Genomic DNA, 12,333 nt, shown 5'->3' with positions numbered 1-12,333 from the left:
CCACCAATCCACCGGAGTTTGCCACCTGGCCCATGCTAGACTGGATGGTCCTGCCATCTATGCTATTAGGAAGGGTACAACATCAGCAAGGAGGCCTTGTTGTCAAGGAAGAATCGCCCGTGCTGTAGGTTGGCTGGTTGAGACCAGAGCCATGAGTCCAAGGCCCACAAAATGCCCACCAAGGCACCATCATTGCCAACTCCAACTTCTGCTGAACTCCCAGGGAGGAGGGAAGCAATGCAAATCTTTACTTTGGAAAGCTCAGTGTAAAGTGGGAATTTCCTTCCTTTTCGAGGGTCTTGCCCACGGATTCTCCACCATCCCAGAGTCAGTTTTGAGACTAAACATATCTCAAGCACAGTGCTGAGCAGCTGGCAAATTGCTATCATTTAATTAAAAGTTATCCAAAGCATTCTGAAAAACCACTTGCTATAGCCCTGATGGGATGGTACCAATTCAGACTGCAGGTGAAAGATGGGTTTGGGGGGTGGGGGAATGTTCTCCCCACATAAAGACTTGCATGTGCAAAGTTGGGTTGGGAAGAGGGCAGTCAGAAACTTTCCCCGAGACACAGGGTAACTATGTCTGATGGGGTGAAGACTTTATATATGTGTCTCCCATTCTGATATGGTACAGTCCTACAGAGGATGTACCACAATGTGGTGCATTTTTAAAGTTTTGCACGTTACGAGATGCAGCAAAAAGTGAAACTGATGCTCTTCTGCAGAGTAAACTCCAGCTATCCTGCCGTAGGCAACAACTGATTATGGGCCTGGCTTACCTGCATTTGCCACATACAGGTTTTAGACTGAGAAGGTCCCACACTTTGAGATGATGTGGGGCGGGAACTTCCCCACAACGAGAGCTGCGGGAACTCCATGGCCACGGTGAAAGCAATATGGATGGAGTCTTTTGACAAAATCATGTTAGGAAACAGAAAAATTACAAAAAATGCAATCCTGTTGGCAAAACCAGCAATAATGTAAACTTCACTTAAAAGACTGTCAGAATGAAATAGTGAGATGACTTTTAGATTGTTTTCTACTGTATGTTCAAAGTAATGATTGTATACTTGGGCATCTGAATACTTTAACTGCCTGCTTTGTTCAGGATAAATACTGGGTGTATCATTTGGCAGGCAAAAGTGAGTTATTACACCAGAATATTCACATAAAAGCTGAGAAGACAGTAATTTCTGTTCTTTTAAAAATGAACTACAACCATTAAAAATGTGTCCTGGATTTAAAGGGATGATAGCTTTTTACACCATGTCTGAAACTTCCAAGTCTTAAATGAATTGATTTTTTATAAAATAAGTCATGCTGAGAACATGCTGCGGAACCGCCTCACGTGATATACCCCCCAAAGAGCGTTATGTTCAGCAAATAACAACCTGCTGGTGGTCCCCGGCCTGAGACGTATCTAGCTGTTCTTGACCAGAACCAGAGCTTTTTCAGCTCTGGCTCCGGCCTGTTGGAACTCTCTCTCCTGGCTAGCCTCTGCCATTGTAATCAAGGCATGAATTAACTTAATCTTGGTGGCCAGTGACATATCCTTACACTTAAGAATCTTTTCTAGCTCCTTCATGGCTGCCCTTCCCAGTCTCAGTCTCCTTCTGATTTCTTGGCTGCAGTCTCCCTTTTGGTTGATGATGGAGCCAAGGAATAGAAAGTCTTCAACAATTTCAGTTTCCTCATTGTCAACCTTGTGTGTGTGTTAAGTGCCGTCAAGTCGCTTCCGACTCATGGCGAACCTATGAATGAAAGTCCTCCAAAATGTCCTATCTTTGACAGCCTTGCTCAGATCTTGCAAATTGAAGGCTGTGGCTTCCTTGATTGAGTCAATCCATCTCTTGTTGGGTCTTCCTCTTTTCCTGCTGCCCTCAACTTTTCCTATCATGACGGTCTTTTCCAGTGACTCTTGTCGTCTCATGACGTGACCAAAATACGACAGCCTCAGTTTAGTCATTTTAGCTTCTAGGGTCAGTTCAGGCTTGATTTGATCTATAACCCACTGATTTGTTTTTTTGGCAGTCCACGGAATCCGCAACACTTTCCTCCAACACCACATTTCAAAGGAATCTATTTTCTTCCTATCAGCTTTCTTCATTGTCCAGCTTTCACACCCATACATAGTAATAGGGAATATGATGGCATGAATTAATCTAGTCTTGGTGGCCAGAGTCACATCCTTACACTTCAAAATCTTTTCTAGCTCCTTCATGGCTGCCCTTCCCAGTCTCAATCTCCTTCTAATTTCTTGGCTGCAGTCTCCCTTTTGGTTGATGGTGGAGCCAAGGAATAGAAAGTCTTGAACAATTTCAATTTCCTCATTGTCAACCTTAACGTTGTGTAATTCTCCTGTAGTCATTACTTTTGTCTTCTTGATGTTCAGCTGTAGTCCTGCTTTGGCACTTTCTCTTTTAACTTTCAGCAGCAGTCATTTCACGTCTTTGCTGTTTTCTGCCAGTAACACTACATTAAAAAGGTCAAGGTCCCCTGTGCAAGAAACGGGTCATTCCTGACCCATGGGGTGATGTCATATCCCGACGTTTACTAGGCAGACTTAGTTTATGGGGTGGTTTGCCAGTGCCTTCCCCAGTCAATATTCCCTTTACCCCCAACAAGCTGGGCACTCATTTTATTGACCTCGGAAGGATGGGAGGCTGAGTCAACCTTAAGCTGGCTGCCTGAAACCGACTTCCATCGGGATCGAACTCATGTCTTGAGCAGAGCTTTTGATTGCAGTACTGCAGCTTAACACTCTGCGCCACGGGGCTCTTAATACTACATTAAAGGTAAATGTCCCCTGTGCAAGCACCGGGTCATTCTTGACCCCTGGGGTGATGTCACATCCCGACATTTTCTAGGCAGACTTTGTTTATGGGGTGGTTTGCCAGTGCCTTCCCCAGTCATCTTCCCTTTACCCCCATCAAGCTGGGTACTCATTTTATCGACCTCGGAAGGATGGGAGGCTGAGTCAACCTTGAGCCGCTACCTGAAACCGACTTCCGTCGGGCTCGAACTCAGGTCGTGAGCAGAGCTTTTGACTGCAGTACTACAGCTGACCGCTCTGCGCCACGGGGCTCATTAGTAGGCAGAAAAATTGGAAAAGTTAATTGGCTGGGAAAAATTGGAGGCAGCAGGGAAAGAGGAAGCCCCAACAAGAGATCGACTGACTCCATAGAAGGAAGTCACCGCCCTCAGTTTGCAAGACCTGAGCCAGGCTGTCAAGGATAGCACATTTTGGAGGGCAAGGATTCATAGGAGGGTCGCCATGAGTCGGAAGCGACTGGACGGCACTTGACACACACACAGACACGTGCGCAGGCCTCTATATTCTGAGCACGGGGGAAAAAAACACACACCCATGACTTCAGAAGCATTTCACTCCTTCCAGAAGAGCAAATCCTTCCTAACCGATGTGTCTGCGCGCTCCCACCAAAAATCCCCCGGGGGGAAGCCAGAAACGCGTCCCCGCACCCCGGATCCCATGCTGGGGCCTTCCTTCCTCCGCCCAGGGACAAGAGCGCGGCTCCCTCTCCCCCTCGCCGCCTCCGCCCAGGGACAAGAGCGCGGCTCCCTCTCCCCCTCGCCTCCTCCGCCCAGGGACAAGAGCGCGGCTCCCTCTCCCCCTCGCCTCCTCCGCCCAGGGACAAGAGCGCGGCTCCCTCTCCCCCTCGCCTCATCCGCCCAGGGACAAGAGCGCGGCTCCCTCTCCCCCTCGCCTCGGATAAAAGCGCTGCGTAATCCGAGGCGAGAGGGAGCCGCGCTCTTGTCCCTGGGCGGAGGAAGGAAGACCCCAGCATGGGATCCGGGGTGCGGAGGCGCGTTTCTGGCCCGCCCGGCTCCGCCGGATAAAGGGGGCGGGGAGAAAAGGCGTGCAGGAGAGGCCGTCCTCCTCTCCCCACCCCACCTCCAAGTCTCCACCCCGGCGGAGGCGAGCATGCTTCCCCCGCTGCTGGCCGCCAGCAAGCCGCTCCTCCTGCAGCTCCTCCGCCGCAGCAAGGACGTCCCCATGGCCGCCGCCGCCGCCTTGCACGCTGCCGCCGCGGCGCCTGCGAAGCAGGTAGGGGAAGGGGAAAGGCCCCGGGCAAGGGGGCGGGCTGGACCCGGGCGTTAAAACGACGCCTGGTTTGGAGAGAGCGGGCAGGGAGAAGCCCCCCACCCCCCCTCGCAATACTAGGACGCGGGGTGGTCTGCTGAAGCTGGGAGAGGTCCAAAGCGGATAAAAGGAAGCATGTGCAACAGTGGCCCCAAAGATCTCCCGGTAATAATTGGCATCCAGGCTGCCAGGGAAGCTGGGGGAAGGGATGTCTAGCTAGATACGGGCTTGCTCTCTGTGTGCTGTAAGTAAGTGGGTTCAGAGTCGTGGAGGGTCGGGAGTGAACGATCAACAAGGATAGGAGAAACTGGATGCAACTGCAACTGTGTTGCCTCTTTGTCTGAAATACAGTCAGATATGTACAGAACGGTGATCTGCCGTCATAACTTGCATTTGGATAAATGTCTCTGCCTCAGTACAATCGGGACCCAGAGATTTCTGCCCATTAGGGCCTCTTGAGTCAGCAGCTGCAAATAAACTTGTTTTCTTGCAAACAACGGTTTTGGGTCTCCTTCTCCTCCACTAACCATTTTTTTACCATATCAATTTCTTCACATCATGCATAGTTAAATTGTGGAGCTCCCTGCCAACTTGGAAGGCTTGAACAGGGGAGTGGACATGTTCATGGAGGAGAGGGGTGTTCATGGCTACTAGTTAAAATGGATACTAGTCATGATGCATCCCTATTCTCTCCAGGATCAGAGGAGCAGGCCTGTTACATTAGGTGCTGTGGAACACAGGCAGGATGTAGCTGCAGTTGTCTTGTTTGTGGGCTTCCTAGAGGCACCTGGTTGGCCATTATGTGAACAGACTGCTGGACTTGATGGGCCTGGGTCTGATCCAGCAGGGCTTTTCTTATGTGAGAAGAGCCCAGCTGGTAAGGCTGCCAACCTCCAGGTGGCAGAGCAAACCGTAGCACTGTGGCTAAATAAGAATGGTACAATATTATAATATATATCTCAATACACATCAAGGAATCACCACAATGGTAAATTTTCAAAGTTGTATATTGTTGCAGACAGTCTTTTGAATTGCTAGCTTATGCAGCCATTGCATAACCCTTCAGTTTCCAAAACATCTCCAGCCGATAGAGGTCAGTTCCCCTGGAGAAAATGGCCACTTTGGCAATTGGACTCTATGGCATTGAAGTTCCTCCCCTCCTCAAACCCCTCCCTCCTCAGGCTCCGCCCCAAAAACCTCCCGCCGGTGGTGAAGAGGGACCCGGCAGACCTAATAACTTCCAATATATACATGCCATAAAATCAATATACATATAGTCAGGGAACAGGTCCCAATACAATGACTGCAACACAGCACTGGATCTACAAGGTGGTGGCTGGAGATCTCAGCTCATCTCCAGCTGCCTGAGGCTAGTTGCCTCTGGAGGAAAGGGAGCCTTGGGCAGGTGGACCTGTGGCATTGGAGCCCGCTGAGGTCCCGGTCCTCTCCAGGCCCCACCCCCCAAATCTTCAAGAGTTTCCCAACCTTCAGCTGACAACCCTACCCTCCACCCCGGCAGGGAGGGAGGGCCTGGCAACCCTACGTGGTGACCAGTGGCGGACTGGCCAGGGTGTCAGTTTGCCCGATGGCCAGTGGGCCCCTGAGGAAGTGGGGGGCCCTTAAACATTAGACAATATGTTACAAATGTTAATGACCTTTCAGTAGCTTGAAAATAGAATAGAAGTTCCAGTATTATTACTGTATGCAACTGAAATTTACGTTGTATTACTATTTTAATATGTTATATAGGCTCGGATCTTTACTATTGTGACTGCGCAATGAAGCTTAGCTGGGAATCCCAGCCTGGGATTTATTTATTTTATTCTTATAAAAATTAAATGCTTGCCTTATAGTTGTTGCCTCCTGGCAACCAATATTTTTAGACCCAGTCCACCACTGGTGGTGACCCTTCCAACCCTGCCCTCCCCAGGCTCCACCCCCAAATCTCCAGGAGTTTCCCAACCTGGAGCTGGCAACCCTGCCCGCCACCCCCTGCAGCTGGCAACCCTACGTGATGGCCGTCCAAACCCTGCCCTTCCCCAGGCTCCACTCCAGAAGTCTCCAGGAATTCCCCAACGCCAAGCTGGCGAGCCTGGCTGCTGGGCCCATCTCGCCAAGTGCCTTGCTTGACCCAGGCTATGGAGGGCCAGGGCCTTCCCCGGTTTTGTTTCCCAGTGCTGGGATTCAGAGGTTTCTTGCCTTGGTAGAGGGAAGGGCCTGGACTCACCATAGCTAGTAGCCGTTGAGGGTCCTCTTCTCCATGAATCTGTCGAACTGTCTGCTGGCAGCGAAGACTACAACTTAATCACTTGTTGAGTAAAGTTTCAGGAAGGTAGCCGTGTTGGTCTGCAGTAGAAGAGCTGGATTCGAGTCCGGTAGCGTCTTAGAGACTGACACGATTGTCAGTGAATGAGCTTTCAAGAGTCTGACAACGGGAGCTTTGGCCCTCAGAAGCTTATACCCCAAAACGTTTGCTGGTCTCTAAGGCCATTTATGCACGGTCGCGGTCACCCGCTGACTACTTTGGGGCTTTGCTTTGATTGTGCAGGCATTTTCTGATCATCAGAGGTCGCCTCGCTCTCCCCGTGCGTTTTCTGGATGCTGGCTAAACATAAACATCAATCCAGAAAACGCAGGCAAAACCAGTGGAAACGCACAGGGAGAGCTAGGAGACCTCTCGGTCACTCAGAAAAGTGACCACGAGGAAACAGCCATGCATAAATGGCTTAAGGTGCTACTGAAAATCTAGCTCTTGTTGAGTCTGTCCTGACTCTACGGCCCATCAATTTCACTGGATGCTCCTGAGTTTTGGTATTACGGATGAGGCAAAGCGGATTAGCCAGTGTTGTGCCAGTCCTGAGGACTGGCGTTGGCTGTGATGGCTCAATGGGATCTCCGGGAGTTGAGGCCAGTGTAGCTTTGCCTTCTGGATGTCTGGCCAGGTCACAAGGAAACAGCCCTCTGAGGGACTTTTGGGGCCAGGAGTAGGTGTAATGTTGGGGGCCCTGCTGCTTTCCCCGACAAGGACTCCTGCATGTGTCTACAAAGCCGGGGTTGGGGGCAGCAGTGGCAGGACCTCTTGTTCATGTAGGTGGCGGCGGGGGGTGGTGGTGGTGTCGTTGCCCTGGGAAGGCACCAACTTCTGCTTTGCAAAGCATCTGCTCCATTATGCGTCTGCAACTACGGCATAATATTTAAACTTGGCATTAAATGAATTTTGTAATCTTTTAATTACAGCTTGTCAGTTGCCTTGGAGCCTAGGTCAGAGGAGAGGGTTTAAAACGGTTTAATAAATAAATAAATTTGTTTTGGCGTGGTTGGGGACGAGTCTCATTCGGTCACAATTATCTGTCCCAATTCAGCGTCCTCTTGCAGTTAAATTCCTCTTTCGGATGAAAAGTTAAACAAAACACCAAGAATCTCGGTGAGCAAACTGGCAGGCGGGGCTGGGGAAGGAGCCCGGGGTCGGCAGACACAGGGGGACCTTCAGTCAGTTTTAGTGATGATGTTTTTTGTATTGTTGAAGTATCACTGCCTGAGCTGAATTCTCAGTCTGAATGTGGCAGGTTACCTGCTCACCTGGACAGGTTTACTATCCTGATCAGAATGCCATCTCTGTATCCCATTGCTGGAACATAAGGGTACCAAGCCAGGAAAAATAAGTTAGTTAGGGAAACAAAGGTCTTTAAAAAAAAAAAAACCCTTTGTATAAAGTTGGGTTTGTTTTCTTTCTGAAAAGAAGAACATCTGCTTTGCTGGGAACTTCTGACATGCTCCGATCGTCCCATGGATGGATTGAAGTAGCTGCTTGCTGTGGAAGGACAAAGTACATGCTCAACAGCAAAGTCTAAGTTTGATTCGCTCGAAAATATAAGGCGCTGGGCAGGCACTTAAGAGAGCAGTCGCAAGCAAGTCTTCTCACAATCCTGTTCAAGTCTTTTCAGTGGGGTTTACTCCCAGGAAAGCTTCCTCAGGATTGGCTTGTTAGGTACTTTCCCCCTGAGGCTTTTTGAACATGGTCCCCTTGGGAACCCCGTACCCACTCAGACAGGAATTTTGCAACGTCCTTAACTCTTTGTTGGGGAATATGCCTGGGGGTTGCCCCAATAGTTGGTGTAGTAGTGGCTTGTTCTGAGTGTAGTAGTGGCTTGTTCTCTGCCTGCAGCAGTCTGGATAGAGCCGTGTGTTACACCGGGCTGGCTCCAGTGTTAACGTTTTGCAGGGGTTAGCTGGGTTCAGATCCCGGCATGGCCCTGACTCTCACCGTGTGCTGTCCCTCAGCATAGCCTACTGCAGGGGTCCCCAGCATGGCGCTGCCCAACCCCTTTTCTGGTGCCCACCAAGTGCTTTTGGAAAGTGGGTGGGGCCCAGTAGGGCTTTTGGGCGGCTGTGCAGATTTTTTTAAAACATTGCTTCGGTGCCAGCTGCCACCACAGCGCAAGGAACCTCACTGTTTCACTGAAGGTAAGCGGGGCGGCCATTTTGTAGCTGGCTCCGCCTCCTGCAGCAGCCATTTTGTGACTGTGCCCACCGGGCTGGGTCAGAGTTCCAAAAATGCCACAAGCTCAAATAAGTTGGGGATCCCTGGCCTACTGCGCGAAGTGATAGGGGACGTGAGGATAGGCCGGTCTTAAAGCCCCTTGTGCTTGGAAGAAGAGCAGGGTGCAGATGTGGGCAAATGAAGTCTCAACAGGTCCACCCGGTGACAGCTGCACTCTGCCCATGTGCCAGAGAGTGGCCTCTCAGGTTTTTAATTTGGTGGCTGTTTGGCATTTTTGGGGTGCGTCTCTTTAAAGGAGCCCTGGCTGCAAAACGTCTTGTCAGGGACATCCTGTGTACCCTCAGCTATAACGCCACTTGTGAATGATGCCTTTCCTTTATGAAATCGTGGCAAGGGAGGTGGCCATCTGCCCACAGAAGGAGGTTTGCACGGATGCGCCTGAAGTAAGCGCAGATTTGCATCTGGGCGGAGGCCCAGATTGCAGCACGATGCTTCTCTCGATCCCGCTGAACCGGCTGGATCTTTGGGTTTGGGGGCCCTGCCAAGGGCCACTAGAGGTGGTGAGTGGTTAGAGCTGGATCAGGACCCCTGCGCTGAGAGCGCTGCTTTTCCGCTGGTGGGTTGGGCCCCAAATCTGTGGTGGGTTGTTCCCCTCTTTTTTGGGGGGGGGGTTCTTCTGAAAGGGAAGGAGAGAGTCGGGGAGAGAGAAAAGGGTGTCCAGATAGGGAGGAGAACCCGGGGCTGAGCCTCTCCGGCTTGAGAGGTCCCCCCTCTGTGCTGCTTCTAAAAGCGCAGGGTCGATCTCCCCCTCCCTGCCTGCCTGCCTGCCTTTCCTTGGTACCTGGTCACGCTGAAAGGGGGAAAACGTGGCATGCGTGGCGGGATGTCCGAGGTGGGCCCCGTGTTCTGAGGAGGATGAGGAGGAAGGCTTTTCCTCACGGGCCATTTTTCACAGGTTCCATTGACATGAATGGAGGCAATCCCCCAGCGGTGGCGACTGGGGGCGGGTGGGGAGAGAAACTCCTGCGCCAGCAAGCCATAAGCCCCTCCTTGTCCTTGTGTCTGGCACGGGTTCCCCCCTTTCTGGGAACTACTGTTTGCCCTGCCCGGCTTTTTCTGCACGTGCCTGACCAGAGAAGCCAGGAAGTAGGTCAAGGGCTGCCCTACTTCTCTTGGCTTCGGAAAGTGCCCAGCTGTGTTGGCACCCGTCCAATTTTGGGGGGCACTCCCTCTCTGGCAGGCCAGGTGACCGCTAATGAAGGGTACCGGGCATGTGGGGAAGGCTATAAAGTGGCAGCCTTCTCTTCTGGCTCGGAGGAGAGTGCCCTGTGCGGGAAACCCAGGAGCTCACCATGCAATGGGCATCTTATTTCTTCCTGTCTTTACTTCCTTTCTGTCCTGCCCTCCCCACAGAAGCAAGTGAGCCAAGCGCCGTCACGTGGGGTGCAAACAAGGTAGGCTGATGCGGGGTTGGGGAGAGCATGCGAGATCTCAGTGGGCTACCACCGGGGCCCGGGGCCCCTCCAGCTGTGAGAATTTGTGCATGAACTAGGAGTTCTGTTGGGGATGCAGATGGACATCCATAGGATCTTTCCCTGGATTGCTGTTTCCACCAGTAAAAAAAAAAAAAGGCATTTTATAAACGGGCTTAAGAGAAGATGGGTTCTTGTGGCCAACTCAAGTGAAGTTCCTTTTTAAAGTCCGTGAGATTTCAAAGGAAGAATTTAGTCGATGCCTAATTATCTCTAGTTAAAATGAATGGGGCTTGGTAGTGCTCCAATTGGGCTGGCTTGTACAGCTATACTTTTATCTGTCTGGAAAGCCTTTGACAGTAGGGTGGGACTTAAACCGAGACAAACATATATTCTGTTTTTTGTTAGTTGATGCTCCAGGTTAGGCAGGGTTTCACTTTTCTTTCTCCTGCAGCAAATAACATCTGATCTGGCTAAATGTCCTATCTTCCCCTGAGTGCTTTGCTTTCATTGTCTTCTTGGAATGAAATGAGAAATGGCAAGAAGTTCTGTGGTTCTTTTATCCACATATGCTTTTGAAACCAGATAAAGTTGGGTGGGTCGAAAGTGGCTGGGGAGAGTTTGCTTGACCCTTTCCTCTCTGGTTGGTTTTTTTTTTTAAGCTCAGAATTTAGAAGAATAATTTGTTTTCATACCTCGATTTTCTCTACTGTAAGGAGTCTCAAACCAGCTTACAATCGTCTTCACTTCTCCTCCCCAAAATAGACACCTTGTGAGGTAGGTGGGGCTGAGAGACTTTGGAGAGAACTGTGTCTAGCTCAAGGTCACCCAGCAGGCTTCCCGTGGAGTGGAGAATCAAACCCAGTTCTCCAGATTAGAATCCACCACTCTTAACCACTACACCACACTGGCTCTCTCCTCCTCCTCCATCTCCTCCTTTTTGTATTTACCCTCCCCCCCCCCGCCCAGCCCCCAAAAGTGAGAAATCATATTGGGGAGGGCAATTTTGAGCTGAAGTGGCTGTGAGTGCATTGACAGTGGCCCAGAGACATGTGTGCACAATCTGGATCTTGAAAACTTGGCAACTGGCATTTGCTCCGGTAGAGAATAAGCAAGCTGTCACTCTAGTCCACGTTGCTTGGTGCTGTGGACTGGTTCCTCTACCCACATGCGCACTCTCTCTTTTATGCTTATCAGGGAATCCTTGAATGGTTGTTGGTAAACTTGTGCAAATCTGGATTTGTGGTTTAGGTGACCCCTCCAGTTTGATTACCAGCATGTAAAGTGGTAACAAAATATTCTAAATGTTTTTAGGGTATGGCTGCAAAAGGAACATTTTATCACATCACATGCATATATTCTGTTTTTCAAATCAAATCTGGTCTGCCTGTCTAGCTGCTAATGTGTTCTGCTATTTGAGACAAGCTCTTCCCAGGGTCAGTTGCTATTTTATAAAATAAAGGTGCTCACCTATGCAAGCACCGGGTCACTACTGACCCATGGGGTGACCTCACATCACAACGTTTCCTAGGCAGACATTGTTTAAGGGGTGGTTTGCCGGTGCCTTCCCCAGTCATCTTCCCTTTACCCCCAACAAGCTGGACACTCATTTTACCGACCTCGGAAAGATGGAAAGGTGAGTCGACCTGGAGCCGGCTACCAGCTTCTGTCAGGATCCTGCAATTGTTTACGGAGCAGTGTTTAAAAAGTGGTGTAATTTCCTTTAGGGCCTCGTCCTAGGAATCTATGCCGCTGAGAAAGATGCGAGTGCCACACAATTCACCAAGGCAGGAGATGCTTTTGATCGAGTTGTTTCTGGGAAGCTCAAGGAATTGCTGTCAATGTGAGTACCAAAACCCAGCTGAGAATAATGGTCCTCCCCACCTACTCGCCTGCATGTGTTTTGCTACCCCACCACCTTCTTTCTTCCTACTCCTGTGTCTGCTGTGCTCTCCTCTCTTCCGGTCAGGAGGAGCGAGGCGAGGGGGCTCTTCAGCCCCTCTCTCCTTGCTCTCTGCTGCAGGCTTAGCCTCCATCTTTCTTTCTTTCCTGGGTAGCAAGAGAGCCCAAAGGGCTCTCTGTGAGTGGCTAAGGGGAGCTGCCTAGCCTTTGGGGGAAGGAGGATCAGGTGCCGCATGTGAAGGGGACAGTATGTAGATGTGGGCTTCAAAGCTAGAAGGAGAGGCTGCCAACATTCCCACACTGGAGATGCAGCAACTGGGGCTTTTATGTGGGTGTGGAAAGCAGTCCCTTCTG

General features: G+C 50.6%; 1 protein-coding gene across 1 annotated transcript in view; it reads left to right on the top strand.

Annotated features, from left to right (window-relative positions):
* The first annotated feature begins 3,369 nt into the window (after nt 1-3,369).
* Nucleotides 3,370-12,333, top strand: part of LAP3 (leucine aminopeptidase 3) — a 32,007-nt gene continuing 23,043 nt past the window's right edge. Inside the window, exons 1-2 of the mRNA XM_056855111.1 lie at nt 3,370-4,068; nt 11,805-11,920. Coding sequence (XP_056711089.1) covers nt 3,370-4,068; nt 11,805-11,920 — 815 coding nt within the window. The remainder of the gene's footprint in view (nt 4,069-11,804; nt 11,921-12,333) is intronic.

The sequence above is a fragment of the Euleptes europaea genome, chromosome 9, assembly GCF_029931775.1.
Source record: "Euleptes europaea isolate rEulEur1 chromosome 9, rEulEur1.hap1, whole genome shotgun sequence".
Lineage (NCBI taxonomy): Eukaryota > Metazoa > Chordata > Lepidosauria > Squamata > Sphaerodactylidae > Euleptes > Euleptes europaea.
The sequence above is the reverse complement of the archived record's forward strand: the minus strand, read 5'-3'. Positions and strand labels throughout refer to the sequence as shown.